The 22465-nt window shown below is 39.9% G+C and overlaps 1 protein-coding gene across 6 annotated transcripts in view; it reads right to left on the bottom strand.

Annotated features, from left to right (window-relative positions):
- Positions 1 to 8231: 8231 nt before the first annotated feature.
- PGF (placental growth factor) overlaps positions 8232 to 22465 on the bottom strand; it is a 36304-nt gene continuing 22070 nt past the window's right edge. For 3 of the 6 annotated variants that reach the window (XM_061611756.1, XM_061611755.1, XM_061611752.1), the window contains exons 5-7: positions 14961 to 14990; positions 14796 to 14863; positions 8232 to 10330 (exon numbers count right to left, since the gene is read on the bottom strand). In XM_061611756.1, the coding sequence (XP_061467740.1) occupies positions 14803 to 14863; positions 14961 to 14990 (91 nt within the window). In that variant the 3' untranslated portion in view covers positions 8232 to 10330; positions 14796 to 14802. Of the gene's footprint in view, positions 10331 to 10573; positions 13517 to 14795; positions 14864 to 14960; positions 14991 to 22465 lie in introns of those variants that run through there. The other 3 variants (XM_061611754.1, XM_061611753.1, XM_061611757.1) reach the window with 3 other exon arrangements.

Raw genomic sequence — 22465 nt, forward strand, 5'->3', positions numbered from 1 at the left:
ATGCACTCCCTTTTGCCCTTACCCTTCCTTTGCCCCTCACTCCCCGTCTCCTTCCAATCCCCTCCCCCGCCTTCCCTCTCCTGTCTCCTCTCCCTCTCCTCCTCCATGGGCAGTTTCACCTAATCTAAGCATGATTGCATGGGAATAAATCCCATTGAACTCAATAAGCATGCAAATGATCAGACCTGCCTTTCCCTTCTTTCCTCTCCTTCCCCCTCTCCTCTCCTTCCTCCTCTCTCCTTCCCCTCCCCTCCTTCTCCTCCCCTGTCCCTTCCTCCCTTCTTCCTCCCCCCCTTCCTTCTTCCTTCCCTGACCACTGTCCCTCCCTCCTCCCCTCATAGTCAGTTTCACCTATCCTAAACATGATTGCACGGGAGTAAATCCCACTGAACTCAATAAGCATACAAATGATCAGTCCATCCTCAGCAAACTTGCACAAGATTCCATTTCTTACCTCCTGGATTGAAAAGCAGAGAAATTCACTAGTAGGCAAAAAAAAAGCCTTGCTGTTTAAGAGCGTACCTATAGCCAACAAATATTTCTATAAAACTTTACAAAGCAGGGAAATTGGACAGCTATAGTGAATGCTCCAGGGAGCAGGAGACCTGACCTCCCTTGAGATATTGTACTGCCCTAAAAATTTGGGTTGGTCTTTCACAGTCCAATCCACTTCCTGTGTAGCTTGGAACAATTTGATAACATGTGCCTCTGGCAACAGCTGCAATTAGCCCAAATAACAGAAATAAGACATGTGCTGTGCTGATCTTGTTTTAGCAGGGAGGAAGCAACATTATTAAGACAGTTGGTATAGTTCAGTTAGTCACTTTAAATATGCTTGATTTACTTTACAATTTTAGTAAAGCATTTTCTTTTGCTTCTGTTTCTGTGAATATGTGAAGTACAGCAACACTGCAAAATTCATACTAAAAAAACTCCAAAAACAACTGTGGAATAATGGCACTGACTATTCTGCAGAATAGTCTCCAATGGACATGAGGAGTGTCTCAGTTTGCACAAGATAAAACAGTGGGAGGTGAAATATATTCTAGCAAAATTCTAGGTATGCTCTATGTTTTTAATTGACCATGCCCACCTTTCCTTAACTGGAATAGTTTAAGCATAGCAGGCTGAAAACATGCATCTTGGGCAGGCCAAGTTTGGTTTTTTCCCCAACAGCTAGATTCATTGCTTAAGTAGCAACATATTGTAATCAGTCTGATTTTGCATCAAACTGCAGTTTCAGATTCAGCTGTTAATGCACCCAAAATAGAAATAGAACATATAGTAACCTCCAGTTTGAAACACAAAAGGCTATCTTCACCATCATATGACATTTACCAATTCAAAGGCTTTGAAATTAATGAAAATAAATTTGACACAGATGTCTAGGTTGGGTGATGAGAGAAATATAATTTTCTAAGTTAAATTCTCTGTAGAAACTGTAGTAACACAGGGAAGAAGCAAAGTAAGAATACCAACACGCCTACAAAAATGTAATTCATCTTTGGAGATGGCAGGTGTTGCCACCGCTCACCATATGTTCTGAAGCACATGTTACCAAATTCTTCCAGCTACACAGGAAGTGGATTGGACTGTGAAAGCCCAATCCAAATTGTGTTTGCATTTTTACAAATTTGTAGGGCAGTACAATATCTCAGAGAGGAGGCCAGGTCTCCTGCTCCCTGGTGGATTCACTATAGCTGCCCAATTTCCCTGCTTTTTAAAGTTTGATAGAAATATCTGTTGACTATAGGTATGTTCTTAAACAGGTAGGCTTTTTTGTCTATTAGTGAATTATTAGTTTGGGGGGGGGAAGGTGAGTAACGGGGGTATTAGCAAAGTCAATGCAGATGGAGTCCAGAAAGAAAATTCCTGATAGCACTTTACTGAGCAAACTGAACAAAAACAGTGTATAATTTGAGGAGAAAGGAACAAAGAGATTTTATCTTTCAGTTCAGGCCTTGTACACAGCAGGGAGACATAACAACCAAACATACAGATGAAAACTCCCTCAGAACTACACAACTAATCAGAGCAGTGTGCTACCTCACTGAGGATGATGGCACTCTGCCTGGTTGCTAAGCAACACCTCCACCTGTTTCCCTCTTGGCTAGTGACAGAATTAATCTTTACATTGCAAATGGAATTATCCCTGCTGTTGCAGTTCCAATAGGATGTGTGTAAGATTATGGACGGTGTGGAGAAAGTAGATGGAGATATATTTTTCTCCCTCTCTTATAACTCTAGAACCCAGGGTCATCCAGTGAAGCTGAAAACTTCACACAGTGCATGGTTAAAGCTATGAAATTCTCTACTTTAAAATGTAGCAAGTGACACCAACTTAACAGCTTTAAAAGGGATTAAGACAAACTCATGAAGGATAAGGCTATCCATGACTACTAGTCATTATGGCTATGTACAGTATTACCTCCTGTATTGCAAGTGGCATGCCTAGATATACCAGTAGCTAGGAATCACAAGTGGAAATAGTGCTATTTTGTTCATGTCTTGCTTGTGGGCTTCCCTTGGCCTTGGGCATCTGGTTGGCCACTGTATGAACAGGATGCTGGACTAGGTGGGCCTTTGGCTTTATCCAGGAAGGCTTTTCTTATGTTCTCACATTTCATGCAAGGAGTAGATGTCTGATAACAATATTGTTTATGTGACCTTAGCCCTAGGGTGAGGAACCTTTTTGAAGTTGAGGGTCACATCACTTTGGGGGAGGGAAAATGGTTGGGGGCCACTGTGACGCCCTTCCCTGGCTCTCCCTGTCAGGTTCCTACCTGCGCGTGGCTACTGCCTGTCACTAGGCACCACCAGGGACTCCACCAGTCCGGACTGTCCTTTATTTTATTTTTTCTCTCCCCGCTCTAGCACAGATCTCAACAGATCCCCCTGCTAGGCAACCACCAGTCACGTCCTAATACTAGTATTCCCAGAGACTCTGAATACTGGTATTGTTATTCTCTTCACCGCTGCCACCATTTGTTACAGTTCCCCTTCAGCCTTGGTCATTACCTTACCCTCCCTTCTGGTCTGTGAAACCCCAGCCAAGGATCAGGCCTTTGGTAAACCAAATTAAGTATTTATTAAAGATAACAAAGCTAACAAGATTAACAAGATTTCTTCTTAAGGCACATAAGCATATGGTTTTACTCAATACTAATCCGAACTCCACCCCCCTCCTTCTCCACTCTCTCCTGGCAAACAACTCTCTCAAACCCACCAAAACCACCCACTCAGTTCACCTCATCCACCACCACCACCACACCACTCTCACTCTTCCTTTTATACGCTCAGCCATTTTTAAACACTCAGCCAATCATCTAGCATTCTACTGCCCATTCACTCCCCCTCCTCTTTCACTCCACTTACCATGTATCTTCTAAACAACAACACTTACCATATATACATTAATATAGGAACATCACAGCCACATACAGGTAGCAGTGGACAGGGCCAGAATAAAAAAGTGTTGGGGCCCTACCTAAAAATGAATGGGACAACCCTTTTTCCCATCTCTCTCTCCTCCTCTTTCATTCATCCATCAACCATCCATTCTCTCACATGCACCCTTTCACATGAACAAGCACTCACCCTCTCCCTTTATTCAACCATTGTTAATTCATTCACTTCCATGAATTCATTTTCTTTCTAGGCTTGGGGAAGGGGGAGCCTTCACCAAAGGATGTGGAGAACCACCTCTAAGGCACTGGTTGCTTACTAATGCCTTCATATTGTTGTAGTGTAAATTTGTATATTTGTTAGTAGAGTAACTCAGCAGTCTGAAATGCATGTGTGCCAGTGTGTGCGTTTACCTAAGTAGCAGGCTTTTGCCCTGCATTGAGATCACTGAGACTTAAGAGTTAATAAAATAGGAAAAGATACTTTATTTATAGAACATAAGAACATAAGAAGAGCCTGCTAGATCAGGCCAGTGGCCCATCTAGTCCAGCATCCTGTTCTCACAGTGGCCAACCAGGTGCCTGGGGGAAGCCCACAAGCAGGACCCGAGTGCAAGAACACTCTCCCCTCCTGAGGCTTCTGGCAACTGGTTTTCAGAAGCATTGTGCCTCTGACTAGGGTGGCAGAGCACAGCCATCATGGCTAGTAGCCATTGATAGCCCCATCCTCCATGAATTTGTCTAATCTTTTAAAGCCATCCAAGCTGGTGGCCATTACTGCATCTTGTGGGAGCAAATTCCATAGTTTAACTATGCACTGAGTAAAGAAGTACTTCCTTTTGTCTGTCCTGAATCTTCCAACATTAAGCTTCTTTGAATGTCCACGAGTTCTAGTATTATGAGAGAGGGAGAAGAACTTTTCTCTATCCACTTTCTCAATGCCATGCATAATTTTATACACTTCTATCATGTCTCCTCTGAGCCGCCTTTTCTCTAAACTAAAAAGCCCCAAATGCTGCAACCTTTCCTCGTAAGGGAGTCACTCCATCCCCTTGATCATTCTGGTTGCCCTCTTCTGAACCTTTTCCAACTCTATAATATCCTTTTTGAGATGAGGCGACCAGAACTGTACACAGTATTCCAAATGTGGTCGCACCATAGATTTATACAACGGCATTATGATATCGGCTGTTTTATTTTCAAGACCTTTCCTAATTATCGCTAGCATGGAATTTGCCTTTTTCACAGCTGCCGCACACTGGGTCGACATTTTCATCGTGCTGTCCACTACAACCCTGAGGTCTCTCTCCTGGTCGGTCACCGCCAGTTCAGACCCCATGAGCGTATATGTGAAATTCAGATTCTTTGCTCCAATATGCATAATTTTACACTTGTTTATATTGAATTGCATTTGCCATTTATCCGCCCATTCACTCAGTTTGGAGAGGTCTTTTTGGAGCTCTTCGCAATCCCTTCTTGTTTTAACAACCCTGAACAATTTAGTGTCGTCAGCAAACTTGGCCACTTCACTGCTCACTCCTAATTCTAGGTCATTAATGAACAAGTTGAAAAGTACAGGTCCCAATACCTATCCTTGAGGGACTCCACTTTCTACAGCCCTCCATTGGGAGAACTGTCTGTTTATTCCTACTCTCTGCTTTCTGCTTCTTAACCAATTCCTTATCCACAAGAGGACCTCCCCTCTTATTCCATGACTGCTAAGCTTCCTCAGAAGTCTTTGGTGAGGTACCTTGTCAAACACTTTTTGAAAGTCTAAGTACACTATGTCCACTGGATCACCTCTATCTATATGCTTGTTGACACTCTCAAAGAATTCTAATAGGTTACTGAGACAGGACTTTCCCTTGCAGAAGCCATGCTGGCTCTGCTTCAGCAAGGCTTGTTCTTCTATGTGCTTAGTTAATCTAGCTTTAATAATACTTTCTACCAGTTTTCCAGGGACAGAAGTTAAGCTAACTGGACTGTAATTTCCGGGATCCCCTCTGGATCCCTTTTTGAATATTGGCGTTACATTTGCCACTTTCCAGTCCTCAGGCACAGAGAAGGACCTGAGGGACAAGTTACATATTTTAGTTAGCAGATCAGCAATTTCACATTTGAGTTCTTTGAGAACTCTCGGGTGGATGCCATCCGGGCCCGGTGATTTGTCAGTTTTTATATTGTCCATTAAGCCTAGAACTTCCTCTCTCGTTACCACTATTTGTCTCAGTTCCTCAGAATCCCTTCCTGCAAATGTTAGTTCAGGTTCAGGGATCTGCCCTATATCTTCCACTGTGAAGACAGATGCAAAGAATTCATTTAGCTTCTCTGCAATCTCCTTATCGTTCTTTAGTACACCTTTGACTCCCTTATCATCCAAGGGTCCAATCGCCTCCCTAGATGGTCTCCTGCTTTGAATGTATTGATAGAATTTTTTGTTGTTGGTTTTTATGTTCTTAGCAATGTGCTCCTCAAATTCTTTTTTAGCATCCCTTATTGTCTTCTTGCATTTCTTTTGCCAGAGTTTGTGTTCTTTTTTATTTTCTTCATTCGGACAAGACTTCCATTTTCTGAAGGAAGACTTTTTGCCTCTAAGAGCTTCTAAGAGAAATGCATAGTAGATAGAAAGGCATACCTAGTTCTAACTAAGTTGGAGGTGCAATGCGCAGGCTTGGGAGTTGCCCTCATGGGTCAGGAGAGAGAGAGCAGAGACAAAGATGTCTCCTCTCTCTCGGACAGTTGAAGAAGAGAAGGAAAGGGTGGAAGGAGGAGGGGCAGATAAGCTTCCCTAAGACATATCAGTCTAGCAATGGAAGGAAGTCAGTCAGAGCACCACAGGTAAAGGTAATCAAGCCTATCCATCTGGAGGACCCTAACTATCTCCCTTCTGGAATGTAAGCAAAAGAACAAAACAGGAGTTGCTTTTGCCCCACTTCCAACACATATTTTTTGGGGGGGAGTGACAACAGACACAGAAGGTAGCTACCCTGCATCTCAGAATTGCCTGCACTGTCACATATTCTGATTTGATTGGAATGCTGCTCAGAAGGACTTTTAGATCTTATCCCGATCTCCTACTGGAGAACTCTGTGTAGTAGAGCACTGTTGTTCCAATAGTAACACCTGGAGTAAACTGTGAAAGCACTATGCCTTTCCCCCCTTAATGTGGCAGAGACATATGGACTGATCAAAGGTAAACAGTGTCCTAAAATTCACCTCATAGCCTCTAATCTAGCTCTTCTTGGCACATCTTATTCCTAACTTGGAGGGAAGAGAGACCGGGAGAGTCTGTGTTGGCCATCAAGGGATGGCTGTTTCTGCCTGCCTTACCCCATCCTCCAGCCCTAGGAGTTAAGGGAGCGGCTTCCAGAAGACCTTCTTGCCTTTATTATTATTATTATCTTTATTTATACCCCACCATTTTTCCAAAACTGGAACTCATGGCGGCTTCCAGATAAAAAATAAACCTTTGGGGTTAATGTACAAGGTGCAGGGAGATAGATGAGATTATATCAGCTTTGGGGGCTGCTTTTGGATATTTTTGCTTGAGCTTTATGCTCTTTTACATTTTTATGTATATTATATGGATTATTTTAGTGTTGTAGTGATTGTTCTTTTTATTATGTATCATTATGCTACAGCATTTGGACTGTTTATGTAAACCGCTTTGAGCACAGACAGTTTGTGGAAAATGCCATATATAAATAAATTGACTATTGACTATAGAATTTTTGTCCCACACACCCCTCCCCACTTGAGGGGTTTTGCATTCTGAACTCGATGCCTTCCTGTTGCACTGCTTTAAGAGATTTCCAGGGACGGTTCTCTGCAGAGAATGATAGAATACGTTTAGCCAGTGAAGCCTATTTACAACAAAGCTAGTTATTAAAGTACTGTAAAACTGACCACCCCCATAAAGTTTAAAAATAGTTAATGATGGGCAGTGAGGGCAAAAAACAACATGTTCAGAAAGGGAGCATGAAAAATGGCCAAACACTCTTAGAGGGTGGAGGTAGAGGTACAGCACATTAGAGCAAGTTCAGGAAGGGGAAGTTCAGGTTGTAGATCTGGAGTTGGATCAAGAGTCAAGATAGTAGTGGGATACACTTCAGTTAGCTATGTGTTTTATACTACACCACTATCTGGCAGAATCACTGTAGGGCACTGAAGAGCTGCAATTTTAAGCATAAGAAACCCCAGTAACCTTGAGTAAAGGGTTTGAAATGCATGGGAAACTAGCTAATAAAAGAGTTAATTCCCATAGATGCTTCCTAGCTGCCATCATCGTAGCCAGCTTTTCTATACAGATGAATGCTTCTTTCAGGCTCGGAATTATCTAGTGAGCACTTGTATATGTTTGGGTGTACTGCATTACAATCAGTCTCAGAAGAAAAGGATGCTGAAGGAAAGCAGACTGGAATTCTTTCTAAACAGGAACTTTCAGCTACCACATCAATATACTTACCTGGTTCCCATGACCACAATAGGCCAGCATTCCACAATTATTATTTTCACAAGTATCCTCTGATGTATAGAAGGTCCTAATCCATTATATCCACTTAGCAGATGAGGAATAGCAAGTACCAAATTACTTGCCCAAAAGTACACAGGAAGTGTGACAGACCAAAGTATCTAACAACCCAACATGTTGGATCGTATTTCCCCAACCAAAAGTAAGTGATTCAACAATGATGCAGGATCACAAAAAGAGTTAATGCCTCGTACATTCTGAGAAAGCAGACACTAGTTCTTGGAAAGCTTTTCTTTTCCGAAGAGGCATTGGGATGAGTTGTTAAAATATTTTCAGAATCTGAAGCTGTGCTTTAATCATTACTATATTTATTTAGAATATATTTGGAATGTTGCTGCATTGCATTGAATGGAAAAGCAGGAATCTAAGTCTCACTGCACCCCACAGAATAATAAACTCCATTGCAGGATCAGGATCCAAATTACCACCATGTTGTTGTGATACAAGGAACAACAAATCCACTGGGACACATCAAAAGTCCATCTTTTCCTGTATTCCAGTGGCCAGTATTGGATATTGAGCAGGAAATTTACAAAAGCAGAGAACATTAGGCAATACTCAATTTCCTGTTTTTACTATGAACTCTAGCAGTTGCACATACAACTGCATGAGGGTGCATGTCCTGACTTTCTTCATTAACGGCTGGTGACATTTTGTCTTGCATAATTTTGTCTAGCTCATTTTGAACCTATCAATACTCCACATCCTGTGGAATTCTACAGAACAGCTGTACTGCATGCCAAAATACATCAGTATCCTTGTGTGAAACTACAAGTAGTCAGTTGCATCTGGCATCTTGCACTTTTTATGTGAAAGGATGAATAGGACACTCTCTCCTAGTTTTCTTTAAAACCATAACTAATTTTGTATACACTCATCACTTAGCTCATTGCTTAGTCATCACTTTTTACAAGCTTAAAAGAATCCTGATTCATAGCATACTCAGCATTGAAGCATGCAACTGGTTTTACATTATGCACTCTAACATGAAGTTGAGACCAGTATTTCTTCCCCAAGCAATGTGAGCTGCTTTAGAGTGCATATTGTTTTGCAATCATTCATACTAACTTTGGCTATTATTGTACAGCCAACCTACAGTTACTTTTTTGTTATGCATTCCAATATGACTGACTGCAAACTGACTTTGGACCATTGTGCTATGCAATGAGATCGATGGGCTCTAATAAATTGGCAAGAGCCACCACTGCCAAATGTGACATTGTGGGACGACATACCAAGCCATAAGATGAGACACAATTTAGTGGAGAGTGGATCATGGGAAGCAGGATAGGGCTGGAGTGGGACTGCCCACTTGCTTATGTTGTAATAGTCTTTTCCACCTACCACAAAACCAGCTGCATCAACAAAACCTGTATAGGTAGTTATGTTTGTAAATGAAACACAGTAGCACGAGACAGATTTGCCAAGCATAGGATACTGCAATAATTCTGTTGGGAAAAGTAACTGTGTGCACTTTATAGCTACACGTCTTCAGAACTTGGGGGTACTCAAGCCTCTCCCTCTTGTGTAACTTCCAGAACTAGTTTTTGCAGAAAACGCTTATGCAGGAATTCTATTTGTGCACTAAACCATAGCAGTCTGAGCTCCACACATGTTGTCTGCCCAACCCCGTATTTCCTTGGCTCTGGCTCTTCACAAGTAACATGCCAGGGTTTTCTTCAGAACAGGATCTGCTGCCTCTGAACATAAAGACTCTTTCCACAGCTTCCAGGATGCTACTTGACAAGGAACTCTTTTAGCTTTAGTTCATCAAGGAAGGTCTTTTAGATGTGTCAGGGGGCTGGCAAAGCATTGTTTCTTCTGATACAGGAGTCCTTGGCAAAATCTAGAGTGTTCCCAATGCAACCTTGGCTCAAACCATTTGCTTTGTTTTGGTTTTGCCACCTCATTCCCCAGCCAGAACAAAGTATCCAGACAATTTGGCAGGAAGCATTTGCTTCTATTTATGGCCAGTTTGTTTTAAGTTCACACTGCATACCACTATACCTGACTGTTCGGCCAACTGTTCTTTTCTTGTACTTCCATTTTGATTCCAATTCTGTGTATGTCAGTGTGAAATATTGGTCACGTGAAGGCAGGGAATTAACCTCACTAACTGCTGCATTCACCTGGCCCCCGATCAACATTCTAGTATGCAATTAGCATCTCCTTTATATTGACTTGATATATTCCCACTATGATGTTGTCTTTGTTCTTCCCTGTTTGTTCAGATTGTTTGTAAGTGACTGAATTGCTATGGGCCCTCCAGAATTCATCAGTCAAAAATGTGATTGGTTCATGGATAGGGGAATGTTGAAGAGGACTGGGTAATAAATACAGGCACTGTGGCGCTGCCATCTGCTGACAAAGCAGCCACCTTCATCAAATGTCACACCTGGAAAGAGAGCATAGGACAGGATAAACAAGAAGCAAGACAAATCTGTTAGCCATGGGATGTAATAATTGTCAGCAAATTAGAAACCTAACAAGGTCATACTGTCAAATTTATTTATGTGTTTATGTATTACATTTTTATATACGACTTCTCAATAATAATGTTGAAGTAATTAACTATAGAACATTAAGTAACAATAACACAATAAATACCAAAATCACATTATAAAATAATAAATGCAACCTTAAAATCCAAAGAAACAATAGAAAGAACATTTCTGCTTGCATGAGAAATGACTTTTGGATACTCAGTTCTTTCTAAGAATGTGATGTGCTTTTTACTGAAAACTTTGCTGCCCATACTGTGTATGTTCATGCAGAAGAAAATCCCATATTATTCAAGTAGGTGTGCATCCAACTGTGCTCTTAGAGTGGCTGTCTTTCTGGCAAGTCATCAGCATAACTAATGCTGTCACCACCAGTAAGCATTGGTAATTCCCAAAGATAGCTGCTTAGTTTACAGAGATGGAAACAAGTGTAAGATTATCCACAATTCACCAAGTACAGAAATTGCTCAGTTTTGAGAATTGTTTTATTTTAGATAGATGCTCTCTCAATGTGAGCACTTTATTGAATAACCACAGTACTTCAGATTAGATACAAGAGTGCTTTGGAGTTGGTCTGACACCAACTCAGTTCTTTGAAGAAAGCAATTTCTTTGTGAGGCTCTGATCACTGAACCGAGCTTCATCCTCTGCCTCAGGGTCCCAGTAAGTGCATATAAAGGAGTCCTCATGCTTCCTCATGAAGTGGAGATAACATTGCCATTACACATTACACAACCAGCTCTCCACGCGTTATTGTATTTTTTATTGTAGTTTCTTTTTTCCAGCCAATTTCTGCACCTGATTAAGTGAGCCACTGTCTAGTATCAAAATACTCTACTTTCCTGTCATCTGCTGTGGTCTCATCAAACTCTTCAAAAGAAAACTCTGCATTCTTTAAACTACTCTCTGTTTTGATCATTATAATATCCCCACTGCAGCTGATGATCATCACACTGGGCTTGGCAAGGCCATCCACCTTTCTGGTGGCAAAGTCCACACCAAAGTTCTTAAGAACATCAGACTCTGCTGGATCAGGCCAGTGGCCCATCGAGTCCTCATCTTGCAGTTTCCAGCAACTGGTATTAGGAATGATACTACCTTGAACTATGGAAGCACAGCATAGGCATCATGGCTAGTAGCCATTTATAGCCTTATCCTCCATTAATTTGTCTAATCCTCCTTTAAAGCCATCCAAGTTAGTGGCCATCCCTACCTCTTGTGCGAGCAAACTATGCACTGTGTGAAGAATACTTTCCTTTGTCTGTCCTGAATCTTCCAACATTCAGCTTCACTGGACAGCCTAGTGTTATGAGGGAGGGGAAAACACTTTTCTCTATCCACTTTCTCCATGCCATGAATAATTTTGTACACTTCTATCATGTCACCTCTTACTTGCCTTTTCTCTAAACTAAAAAGCTCCAAATGCTACATCCTTTCCTCATGCGGGAGCCACTTCATCTCCTTGATCATTTCGGTTGCCCTTTTCTGAACCTTTTCCGACTCAGCAATGTCCTTTTTGAGGGGAAGCAGCCGGAGCTATACACAGTATTCCAAACGCAGCCGCACCATGGATTTGTATAATGGCATTATGATATCGCCAGTTTTATTTTCAATACCTTTTCTACTGATCCCTAGCATGGAATTCCTGCCTTTTTCACAGCTGCCGCACACTGGGTCGACATATTCATCAATTTATCCACTATGACCACAAGGTCTTGCTCCTGGTCAATCACCACTAGTGAGACCCCACAAGCATATATCTGAAATTAAGATCTTTTTGCTCCAATATGCATAACTTTACATGTGTTTACATTGAATTGCATTTGCCATTTTACTGCTCACTCACTCAGTTTAGAGACATTGTTTTGAAGCTCCTTGCAATCCCTTTTTGTTTTAATAACCCTGAACAATTTCGTATCATTAGCAAACTTGGCCACCTCACTGCTCACCCCTAACTCTAGTTTGTTTATGAACAAGTTAAAAAGCACAGGTCCCAATATCAATCCTTGGGGGGACTCCATTTTCTATATCCTTCCATTGGGAGAACTGTCAATTTATTCTTACTCTCTGCTTCCTGTTTCCTAGCCAGTTTCTGATCCACAAAATGATCTCTCCTCTTATTCCATGACTGCTAAGCTTACTCAAGACTCTTCGGTGATGTATGCTGTTGCAAGGTTTTTGAAAGTCCAAGTATACTATTTCCACTGGATCACCTCTATCAATAAGTTTGTTGACCTCTAATCACCTCATTTCTCACTAGAATAATAATAATTATTATTTATTTATTTCGGTCGTTGACCAGCAGAATTTCTCACTAGAAGCCAGTTTCCAAGTTCCCAATTGAGGCACCTCACTATGTACGATTAATCAAGTCTCCTAAGGACACTTTTAAAAATCTGATTAGAAGCCACAAAGAGAACACCAACTGTGTTTTAGTTGTCCTGGCCTTGGCTTTTAAGGGCTTTCAGCTTTTGTTTCTTGAGCAGCAGCAGTTCCAAATGCCACACAGCAATCCTCTTTTGAAATGGAGATTTTTGGAAAATCTGTGTGTGCATGTGTGTCAGAGAGAGTGAGATGTGAGATAAGACATAGGAGTCTGTTACTTTGAGCTGAAGCCCTTGAGTGCATCTAAAGCTGCTGTTCAGATCCTGGCCCTTACGCCAGAGCTCTGCACGCAAGCACACAAAAAATTACCACCAAATTTGCATTAGTCTCTTCATCCAGACTAAGAGTTGTATGTGAACCCATTGAAATAAATTGATGTGACTAACTGAAGCCCATTGATTTCAATATGTCTACTCTAAGTTTGACTTGGTTCAATGCATCCTGAAGACACTTTACTGTTAAGTACGGCTTTTACTAGGTATTGCTTTTCTGTAAAGCATGTTATTTTTCTTTTAGGCAAAAAAGACTGATAGATATGACAAAGATACAAATTTTAAGGAGTCTCTAAACTGGAGAGACAAAGTTGCACTGTCAAGTACAAATCACAGAAACACTGCCCGTACTCTCATCAACAAGGCACAATGGAAAACTTGCTACATTTATCTCCTCAAATCCTTTCCAGATCTTCCCTTTCCCTGCAGATAAGGGCTCCAATTAGTTCAAATAAGCAACAGTTTCACTTTTTCCTCCTGAAAGGTTAAAGTTTACTTTCTGGACAACAAATGCAAACAAACCATTCAAGTCCTTGGTATTAATTCTTTATCTTAAGCCATTAGATGACGTGTTAAATGGAAAGATTTTATGGTGAGCTTTAAAGTGAAACACAGCAAGTTAAATAGATTTTAATTAGGGGGCGCAACTTTTAATTGATTATTAAATTAATGATTATGCAATTAGTCAACAAAAGTATTAGTCACAGATTAAAATTTTGCCTCTGCCCTAATCAATTGATAAGGGTGGCAATGAGGAAAATCTTTGGGTTATGGGAATCTTAAGGGGCCTGTCACCTCAAATACCAAAGAAATGCATCATCACCCCCCTCATTGCTGCAGACATTGGTGGGCTGGAGTCAACTCAAGTCCGGTTGAAATCAGGCAGGCAGGTAAACAGTGTCTAACTGAAGTTTCATCAATTTCAATGGAACCTAAATAAAATTTATCTTTAGCCAAATTAGGGACATTCCTTTCGGGGTTTGGGGTGCTTCCGTATGGCAGTTTATTGTGGACTGAATGTTGCTCATGCATGGAAGTTTTCACAATGGCCACACAACGTCATCCTCATCAAAGTGCCATATCATTTCCCCCCTCCTTTAATCCAGATTTATGGCTTCTGTAAGTTTTTTTAACTTACCAGATTTTCCTCAGAAACTGTAAATCAATATTAAAGGGGAAACTATATGGGACAGCATTTTGAATAGGACAACATCGTATGGACACTATGCAAACCTTGCAGCACCAAGACCACAATAAAACTGCCAAAGAATGAAGCTACTATGCAGCGCCTGTTTAGTGCCAACTGTGTGCTCATACATCCAACACTGGCAGCTCCTTTACTCTGTTTCTATTAAATGGGATTAGCTAACTGTCCATGAAGAAAAAGAGCACTTCAAAAATGTTTCTGGTGGTAGGAACAATGTAGGTCACAATTCTATGGTCTAAAAACCTGAGGCTGCCATTACCCAAATAACCCACAGCCTTGGATATGGTGACAAGCATGCAGTGGAAATTATATGGATGCAAGGAATATTAACAAAGTGATAGGAGGCTTCCAGATGGCTAATAGGCTTTTCTTTGCAGTGGAATCTCCATCTTCATATTATCAATGCTAGTAAGCTGGAGCCAAAGCAGGGACTTCTGGGAGAAAACCATGACTTTCTGAATTATTCTTTCCACGTTCCCTAGTGTTGATACTCACATAGAAATCAATCTTTGGGTCTCTGCTTTGCCCGTTTCCTCTTGCTGCGTCCCTTGGGTCTCCTCCTCCTTTAGGAGGAAAGAGGGAAGGAAAAAGAAGAGTAGGTGGGAGATGAGACGCTGTGGAGGGTCCCAGTATCCAGAATCCTTGCTAATTTCTACTTACCTCCCTGACTTCAAAACACCTCGCCGAGGCCTAGGGCGAAGAGAGTTAGACTGTCACATTCAGGATATTAGTCCAGGAGCATATGTAGAAAAACCATGCCCCGTGGCAGAATTAGTGAAAAGAATGTGGTTAAATTTGATCAGAAACTACCTATAGGTACGTAATTTCTATGGTGTAACTACAGTGTGTGGCATATGGTTTTGAGGACATCATCAAGATGGCTGCCATCAAAGTTCACAAAATCATCAATATATCCATACGTAGTGGATGGATTTTAATTTATAAGGTCTCAGTTTAAAGGTAATTCAGAGAGCTACAAAATAATAAGTGTAACCCAAAAGCCAATAATTTTCACTGTACCTTTATTATTATATCCACAATTCTTGGTTTTAAGCATATACTGTAGTGTCATATTAACTGTGTTGTAATTTTTTCTCTGTATGTTTCAGGTAAACCATTATATAATTGATCTTCAGTAAGGCAGACATGTTACCTTCCACTTCAGGCTGCTGTCAGTCTAACAATATATTCAGAAACATATAGCAAATTCTTGGTGCAGCTTATGCATGGTTTAGGATCCTCAACTGACTACAGTAACATTCTTCAGTTTGAGACAACTTTAGCTAATGAGGTTTTGCAGTGCATCCCACCAAATGTTGTGAAAGGAAGATTTGTCTATTGTGCTGCAGATAATTTAGATTTTCTTGAGGATACACCAGATGGTAAGGGAACCCTTCATGAAGTTAAGACTTGCTATCAAGAATGTCATGAGGAAGATGAATTACAGCCAATTACACTCTCTGAAGCTGGCATGTGTAACCATCCACTACAAGAACTACCCCACAACATCATGGAATTCATTTCTTAAAATGGTCCAAAAATCGTTAAGCCAAAGAGTACCGTTTTTAAGGAATCTGTTGTCAATTGGTTAACAAAGGATTTGAAAATACTCCAAAACGCAGACTTGGCTTGGTGTCTATGCAAAAAGGGAAGTATAGCAAAATCTAGTATTTTGCATATTGAGAGTACACAACGTAGAAACAGGGAGGATAAAGATGCAATGATTACAGATGCTGTTAATGAAGCTGAGCAACAGGTGCTCATCCGGACATTCTGACTGAACAGTTTTCAATGCAGCATTGCAAGAAGTTCCTAAACAAATAACATGTGTATGTGTTCTGCCAATCATACCTGCTACCCCAACAGATCGTTCAATTCAGTTGACATTCTTGCACCAACTGGAAAATTTAACTAAACACATTTGTGGACCAAAATCAAAAAGTGTTGTTACATTAGATTTGGGTCTCTATAAGCCTGTACAGCAACTAATAATGGCTCAACACTGTCTTTGTGATAGATTTGTTTTCTGGCTTGGTGAACTGCACATATGCATGGTATTACTTTGTGCAATTGGCACTTAAATTGATGGATCTGGTATTCCTGAAATGTGGGATGTTTTGTACAATGACAGCACTGTGCATCACATTATCATGGAGAAACACCTTCGACGTGCTGTGGATGCTCACACACGTACTCTCGTTGCACTGTATGACTGCTACCTAGAAATAATCTTTAAGAAGCATCTATGCGAAGAAATTCATAAGAAGGTTGAAAACCTACAAGGTAAATCCGATTTTACCAAAGGCAAAGATACTGAAGATCTGTTAACCATTATAGAGAAATGCAATTTCTCTGGACAAATAAGGGAATATGATGAGATCCAAGGACAATCAAGCCCAACATGTAAAATGACGTGAGAGTACATGGCAATGGTGGAGTGTTGGTTGCAAGTAATCCGGTCTATTAGGAGTTGTAACTGGAAGGTGCACATTTCCTCTGTAGAAGTGATGCGTTTGGTATTTCTTTGCATTAGATCTACACAATTACTCTGGGATGATGGCACACTACCTTGATGAAGTATATGCTTTGAAACAGTCTGATCCTGAAATATGAAAGGACTTTGAAAAAGGTAACTGGGTTGTTAGAGAAAGTTCTGTTTCCTTGGAGCTGATGAAGCACTTGAAGACGAGAACAGAGCTTTGAAGGTTGCAGGAGGCTTGGTAGGTATTACCCAGCATCCTAAGGCTCCAGCCTGTTATTTTTTAACAGCATCAATACTTGAACCATTATCTCAAGAGATGTCAGGCAACATTGCACAAGCATTATCAGAACTCAAGAGAAGCAGTCACTAAACGGGATACAGCAATACATAAACTACCCATCAAACTGAAACGGATTGGAAATCCATTTTCATATGATGGGCCTGAACTCATTAACATTGCAAGCAAGGAAGTTTTCAGTGAAAGAATTGCAAAGGATGTTAGGTGATTGTATGTTCATGGTACCAGATTGTATGAAGATTTCAGAACACAGAGATTCAGAAATTAGTACCATGAATCTATGAGATCTGATCAAGAAAAACAAACTACATTTGTGTTCAAAAGCTAAGAAGAAAATAAAAATGAATGTTGCTGGTGTTGTTAAAGAGTTAAGTGTAGACAGATCACTATTTGCCCAACTACTGTTTGTGGCTAGATCACAGTGCCATTGATTTACATGAGACATTGGGACACTGAATACTCTGCTGTACCACGATCACTCCACCTCTAGGATGCACACCTTAATATGGTGAGGGGGTTTCAGAGTGTTGGAGAAGCTGACAGCAATGCCGTCAGCAGTCTAGACCAAGAGGCTAGACTCCTAGCAGGGGCACCCAAGGCAGAATGGTCAAAGCTAAGACACCAGACTAAGATGCATCCACTCAGAGGAAGGCAATGGTAAACCACCTCTGAATACCTCTTACCATGAAAACCCTATGAACAGAGTATCCAAAATACAACACAAGATAGCGCTGGAAGATGAGACCACCAGGTCAGAGGGCACTCAACGAGCTACTGGGGAAGAACAAAGGACAAGTACGACTAGCTCTGTGACTAATGATGCAGCTGGGTCAAAGCCGAAAGGAAGCCCAGAGGCTGATGAAAAAGGAGAGTCTGGAGTTGTACAATGCACACAATAGGAACATAGAATGTGAGAAGCAATGAACCAGGGAAAGTTAGAAATTGTCAAGGAAGAAATGGAACACATCAACATTACAATACTTGGTGTGAATGAATTAAAATGGGCAGGATTGGGACATTTTCAGTCAGGCAACTACAAAATATTTTATGCAGGAAATGAAAAAATGGTGTTGCTTTAATAGTGAGAAGTGATGTAACAAAAGCAATTAGGAGCTATAACGCAAGGTCTGAGTGAGTGGTATCAATGAGATGTAATGGGAAACCTATTAACATAACCATTATCCAAGTCTATGCTCCAACAGCAAACACAGAAGAAGAGGAATTGGAGAGATTTTACGCAGACGACAGGAAGAAATTGATCACACACCAAAACAAGATGTGCTGATAATCATGGGGGACTGAAATGCAAAAGTAGGGAACAGAGAAGTACTAGGAATTGTGGGGAAACGGGGCTTGGGAGATAGAAATGAAGCAGGAGAAAGACTTATTGAATTCTGTGAAGCCAATAATTTGTTTCTTGCAAACACATTTTTTGAGCAACCAAAAAGACAACTGTACATGTGGAATCACCAAATGTTCAATATAGGAATCAAATTGATTATATAACTGGTAGCAGAAGATGAAGTTCCATACTTTCTGCAAAAATAAGACCAGGAGCAGACTGTGGTACAGATCATGAACTGGTGGTATCGAAAATCAGAGTAAAGCTAAAGAAGAACAACAAATCAATCATAATGCCAAAATACAATTTAAATAACATCCCAGAAGAATATAAAGATCAAATAAGGAACAGATTTGAGGCTTTAAGCCTAGCTGATAGAGAACAAGAAGAACTATGGAGTGAAGTCAGAGACATTATCAGGGAAGAATGCAGAAAGATAATACCTCTAGTAAAAAAGAGAGAAAAACCTCGATGGATGACTGACAAAACTCTTAAAATGGTTAAAGAAAGAAGGAAAGCAAAAGCAAAAGGAGAAAGAAACAGTCAGAACCCTAAATGCAATAATACAGTGACCAATACACAGGGACAAAAAGAACTATTGCAATAGTTATTGTATAGAAATAGAAGAGGACAACAGAAAAGGTAGAACAAGAGTCCTATTCCAAAAATTAGAGAAAAGAAAGGGAAATTTAAACCAAGAGTAGGGATGTTGAATAATCAACCAGGGAACACACTGACTGACTGAGATTAAATAAAAGGAAGATGGAAGCAATACACTGAAGAACTCTATAAAAGAGATGCCAGGATGACAGATTCATTCTCAGAGGAACCGTATGATGAAGAACCAGAAATTTTAGAATGTGAGGTTAAAGCTGCTCTTAAAATACTTGGAAGAAACAAATCACCAGGAACAACCTATTGAGACTGAATCTGTCCAAATTTTAACTAAAATTTGTCAACACATAAGTAAAGTAATGCTCAAGATTCTACAACAAAGGCTCTTAACCATATATGGAGCGAGAAATGACAGATGTCCAAGCTGGATTTAGAAAGGGAAGTCACGAGAGATCATGTCGCAAACATACGTTGGATAATGGAATAGACCAAGAATTTCAGAAGAAAATCACCCTGTGCTTTATAGATTACAGCAAAGCCTTGATTGTGTAGATCATGAAAAACTATGGAATGCTTTAAAAGAAATGGGGGTGCCACAGCATTGGATTGTCCTGATGGGCAACCTATACTCTGGACAAGAGGCTACTGTAAGGACAGAATATGGAGAAACCGATTGGTTCCCAATTGGAAAGGGTGTGAGACAGGGGTGTATTTTATCACCCTGTTTTTTTAATCTATATGCAGAACATATCATACGAAAGTGGGACTGAACCAAGATGAAGGAGGGGTGAAGATTGGAGGGAGAAGTATCCATAATTTAAGATATGCAAACAATATCATACTAGAGGCAGAAACCAGTAATGATCTGAAATGAATGCTGATGAAAGTTAAAGAGGAAAGCACAAAAGCAGGACTATAGCTGAACGTCAAGAAGAGTAAAGTAATGACAACAGAAGAGTTATATAACTTTAAAATTGACAATGAGGACACTGAACTTGTCAGGGATTATCAATACCTTGGCACAGTCATTAGCTAAAATGGAGACAATAGTCAAGAAATTAGAAGAAGGCGGAACTTCCGGGAAGGGTGACTTAGCCTGTGCCTGCTTTTGAGACGGGCTCCTGCCTCAAAAGAAGCTTATTCAGATATATCAGTCAGTTTTTTCTTTTTTTTTTGACTGATTAAACTTCTCCCGGGTAGGGAGAAACGAAGAGATTAACCTCAAAGCCTATTTTTGTTGGGACGACCAGATCTCATTAATTTATGGGACGAGGTCCAGCCGACGAAGGTGGGACGGATTTTCAACAGCAAGCTCTATCTGTTAAAGCGAACGTTCATCTTATCTTCTAAGAGAGAACGCACTAACAGGCAAGCACCCTTCTTTCTATATTTTTCTTTTACTTGACTTAAATTGTTGCTGTTTAAAAGAGATTTGCCAGATTGATCGGTTTTTGACATCTCACTGGGGAGCCGTAACTTCTCTCTGCTACGCACTAATTAATAGCTTATCTCTGTTTTTGTTGCAAAAAGCTGTCCTGGATTTGCATTCTAAAGATATACACAGAAGAGGGATTTCTATTCCAGATTTTTATTTTGAAAAATATTATATTGTTTTGAGACTACTCTCTTTTTGGTCTATTTTATTTTGACGAATCTGTTTCTTGACGATTGCCATTAATTGTTTCGATCCTGGGAACTGCATTTTGTTTACTTAACTATTGGAGAGATAAGGCTGTCTGCTCTGTTTATACTGTGATGTCACCAAGTTTGGAGTATTAACCCAATTGTTGCTGAAATAAGAAGTGGTTTTCCTATATTTTTCTTTTAAAATGGCAATTAAGAAAGTGGCTGAGAATCTGGAAATAACTATGTTTCAGAAAATAATGGATGAGATTGAGATAACGAAAATTGAATTGAGTAAAATGAAGCAGGAAATTAAAGATATAAGGGTCCCTGTGAGAGAGGTGACCCTGGAAGGGGTCCCTGTGAGAGAGGAGACCCCGGAGATTGGAACAGGGGTCCCTGTGAGAGAGGAGACCCTGGAGACTGGAATAGGGGTCCCTGTGAGAGAGGAGATCCCGGAGATTGGAACAAACGTGGAACAGGAACAAGATTTGGAGTCTATGGACTTTAGAAATAAAATCTATTGTTTGGAACTCAATGTTATCTCTGAAGAAATTAATGAAGATTCTAGAGATAAAGTTATCAATGGCATGGATTATCTTCTGGACTGGAATGATGTGATGGAGCCCAATATAGAGAAAATCTATGGAATTAACTGCAGCCATGTGACAATGGAAAAACTTTTAAGAGATGACCCAGTGTATTTTGAAAAAAAGAACAGAGATATGATTTTACAGCAGTATTTCAGCAACCTATTCAGAATGGATGGCAAGAAAATATTTGGGATAGAGGTAATTCCCATCAGACTCTTACTATATGACTATGGCTTTGACAGCAAGATTATTATGGAATACTGATAATGGAAGATTGGATATTGAAATTACTGGACTTAACAAGACTACTGAAGATGGAAGATGGAAAATGGAACTAATAGAGATAATAGAACAATGGCTACTGAAATTACTGAACCTAACAGATTCTGATGTGATGGATTAATTGAAATGTTTATTTTGACTATGGTTATAACAATAAGATTATCATAATTAGTAATGAGATGGATTAATCGATATGCTTATCTGGAAAAAAAAATTGATAGATATATTTCTTAAAGAATTGAAACCTCTCTTTGACTTTTTGTGGAAAGAATAAAGTAATGTTTATGAGATTTGATGATTAAGTAAGATAACTACTGGAGGAAAGTGATTTTATAATATGACTTAAGAGACAGGATTGTTATATATTATAGACTCATAACTGATTTGATCTTTGACAAATGGGAAGTCAATATTTTACTCTTTATTTTTTATTTTTTATTTTTTTTCTTCTTTTTGTTTAACTATTTTTGATTTTGTTTTTTGTCTTTGAATGTTTTATGATTTTGTCTTGTATGTTTTATGAAAATCTGAATAAAAATTATTGAAAAAAAAAAGAAATTAGAAGAAGGCTAGGACTGGGGAGGGTAGCTATGAGAGAACTAGAAAAGGTCCTCAAATGCAAAGATGTATCACTTAACATTAAAGTCAGGATCATTCAGACCATGGTATTCCCGCTCTCTATGTATGGATGTGAAAGTTGGACAGTGAAAAAAGCGGATAAGAGAAAAATCAACTCATTTGAAACGTGGTGTTGGAAGAGAGCTTTGCACATACCACGGACTGCAAAAAAGACAAATAATTGGATGTTACAACAAATTCAACCAGAACTATCTGAACTATCAAAACTTATCATACTTTGGACACATAGTGAGAAGACCTGATTCACTAGAAAAGACAATAATGCTGGGAAAAACAGAAGGGAATAGAAAA

Source organism: Rhineura floridana, chromosome 2 (genome assembly GCF_030035675.1).
Source record: "Rhineura floridana isolate rRhiFlo1 chromosome 2, rRhiFlo1.hap2, whole genome shotgun sequence".
Lineage (NCBI taxonomy): Eukaryota > Metazoa > Chordata > Lepidosauria > Squamata > Rhineuridae > Rhineura > Rhineura floridana.